Genomic DNA, 2,932 nt, shown 5'->3' with positions numbered 1-2,932 from the left:
GATAACCTCCATCCAGATTCCATGTTTAACATATTGTTATATTAATGCTATTGTTCCTCTCTCTCTCTCTTAGAATCATTTAAGCAAAAGTTGTTGATAATTTTTTTCCAGAATGAAAAACTGTTTTTTAAAAGAATCACAAAAAGCATGTTTTTCTTACCACCACTCGTAATGTTTTTACTAAGATTTCTTTTCCAAACGAAGTCTCCAGTGAAAAGTTGATGTTGTGGAGGCCAGTTTCCAGAGGAAGCACGCTGAAGGTCACCAAGTGACTGGAGGAGCCCTCTATTCTCTGGCGCACACACTTGGAGGGCTTTGTCCCCTGGTGATCAATGGCTGGGCCTCCTGACATGCAGATTCCCTCCACAGCAGACATTTGAACACAGAACTGAAATACCATGAATGAAGAATTATATCAAAGTACTTTACCTCTAAGAAAGTTTACCCTGATTATGCTTGTCTGGATACAGACTCTCCACTGGTGCTTTAATAATTTTCAAAGAACCCCTTAGATTCCAAGGCTTAGGAGAAAGCACATTTCAGATTTCTTAACACATATACACAAGTTGTTGTAGGGCTTAGCATTGTGAAAGGATGTCTAGAAAATTCAGCACTAGGTCAGAAATGTCTTATCTTCCTTAGACCATTACCTACTAAATTAGGTACAAAGCTGCTGTCATACTTTGTTCATGCTGTTGTGATAGCACTTGCTACACTGTCTCTTTACACGTTTGTATTTTAGACAGTGGGAGCCTCAGGCTCAGGTACTTGTTTATTTTTGTCTTACTCATCTTTGCATCTTTTACCTCAGTTTCTCGTATTCAGTAAATGATGGTTTGATGAAAGACTGGTAACCCCATATCTTGGCATTCAAGGCCCTGACCAATATGTCCCCAACTTACTTTTCCAATCTTATCAACTTCCCACTTGTACCCCATTTTACAACTAAACTCTGACCCCAGAAAGACCTAGATTCAAATCTTGGCTATCCTCTTATTAACTGTGTTATGGGAACAGGTTGTATGAACTCTCGAATCCTTCATTTCCTCATCTTTGTAATGGGAATAATAATAGTGGCCCCCTCACTTCTGGCTCAAATAGTGAATATTTTTCATCTTCTCTCCAAAATCTAGTGAACTGACAGAATAGAGAACAATACCCCAAAGAACAAATCCATAAAATCCAGTATAGATCAACCAGGTAAACAAGACAGAGCACCAACATTCAACTAACTTTGAGGAATTTCTTAAAAATGGAAAATTCTTTTTCCCTCTTAACTATTTTCTTGGGAAACACAACAGCCAGGTGAGTGGGGCAGGAGTTAAAGAAGGCTACTGGGTCACGTGTGGCCAATGATTCCCCCAGGATAGTGGGTGGAGGGTGGGGAAGGGTAGATATAGAAGAGTCATTTGATAAAATTCAACGTAATTTCATTATAAAAACCCTTAGTAAATTGGGCATAGGAAGGAACTTTTTTTTTTTATTATTATTCCAGGGTTTTGTGAGGGTACAAATATTGTAGTTACACTTTATGTCTTTGCCTCACCCAAGGAACTTTTGAAACTGATGGAGAACATCAATAAAAAACCTATAGCAGTGGTTCTGGTTTCAGTAATAGCTAAGTAGCTCGTATTGGGCAACGCTTCTGCAAAAATAACCATAAACTCTAGACAAAATATATATTAAAACAAACTCCCTGAACACACTAGAGAGTGGAAGGGAAGGTGGCACTTGGGAGAAGAGAATGACACTGGATAAGTGCCCTATCTTTTACAGCTTTAACCTGAGGGCAGGTACCATTGGTGCCCTGAAGAGGGGCTAAAACCCCAGTGGCCACCTGCCATCTAACTGGGAGGTTTTAGACAGTGGGAACCAGAAGAGAGAGTATGGGGTAGCCACCATAGCTACAGAGTGAAGAAGCTTCAAGTTCTGTGTATAATCTTTGCTCAAACCTGGCCAACCCTTGAACTAGCATCCCTGAACCCTGAACACAGCACAGACTCCAAGCATCCCAGCTAAGGCTAAAATACTGAACTGAGATTTTAGACTTTGGGATTGAATTCAGCCAACTGCCTGCTAAAACACACACAGACAAATGAAAGCTCTTCAGAGGAACATAATAGAATGCAGAGTCTTTATAATGCTGCATTAATCAAGTCCAAGGTTTAATCCAAAATTACTACATATAAAGAAATAGCCTAACCCATATTCAAGAGGGAAGGTAATTAATAGGGACTAACCCTGAGATTGTACTTGTTTTGATATGATGGAAATGCGCTGATAATTTAAAGATTAAATAAAATATGGACGTATAGTGATATGTGTGATACTTTAAAATGCTGCAAGTTATAATTGTGTCATTGCAAAGGTCACACAAAAAGAGATGGCAGGCAAGATTTGGCCTGTGGGCCATAGATTTCTGACCCCTGATCTAGGACATAAAGTAAAAGGACAAAGAGATGTTAATGATTCAATATTGTGGTGAGTCAGTTTCCCTTATAATAATTCATAAATTCAGGTTAATACCTATAGAAATCTTTTTTTTAAATTCTTGGAAATTAGCTCTTTTTTTTTTCATTTTTATTTCAGGGTATTATGAGGGTACAAACATTTTGGTTACATTTTATGTCTTTGCCTCACCCAAGCGAGGGTTAGAGGCGTGCCTTTCCCCTCTACAGTGCTCACTGTGTCCTTTAGTAGTGAGTTTACCCCCTCATCCCCCTAATCCCTGGAGAATATTGCTACCACGTGAGCACCATAGTGTTAATCAGTTAGTGCCAATTTGATGGTAAGTACAAGTGGAGCCCATTCTTCCGATCTTGTGATACCTCACTTCGGATAATGGGCTCAAAATCTTAAAACAATTTTAAAAGTAGAATTCAACAAACTAATTCCAAAGTTTATCTGGCAGAGTAACTGTGTAAGAAAAACA

The 2,932-nt window shown here is 38.8% G+C and overlaps 1 protein-coding gene across 1 annotated transcript in view; it reads right to left on the bottom strand.

The window, feature by feature from the left end:
* The window catches only part of C5 (complement component 5), a 106,240-nt gene that overhangs the window by 50,923 nt on the left and 52,385 nt on the right, over positions 1-2,932 (bottom strand). The window contains exon 16 of the mRNA XM_012664385.1: positions 161-388. Within this exon, the coding sequence (XP_012519839.1) occupies positions 161-388 (228 nt within the window). The remainder of the gene's footprint in view (positions 1-160; positions 389-2,932) is intronic.

This window comes from Propithecus coquereli, unplaced genomic scaffold, assembly GCF_000956105.1.
Source record: "Propithecus coquereli isolate 6110/MARCELLA unplaced genomic scaffold, Pcoq_1.0 Scaffold89, whole genome shotgun sequence".
NCBI classification, from domain to species: domain Eukaryota; kingdom Metazoa; phylum Chordata; class Mammalia; order Primates; family Indriidae; genus Propithecus; species Propithecus coquereli.
This window is presented reverse-complemented; position numbering and strand designations above follow the sequence as displayed.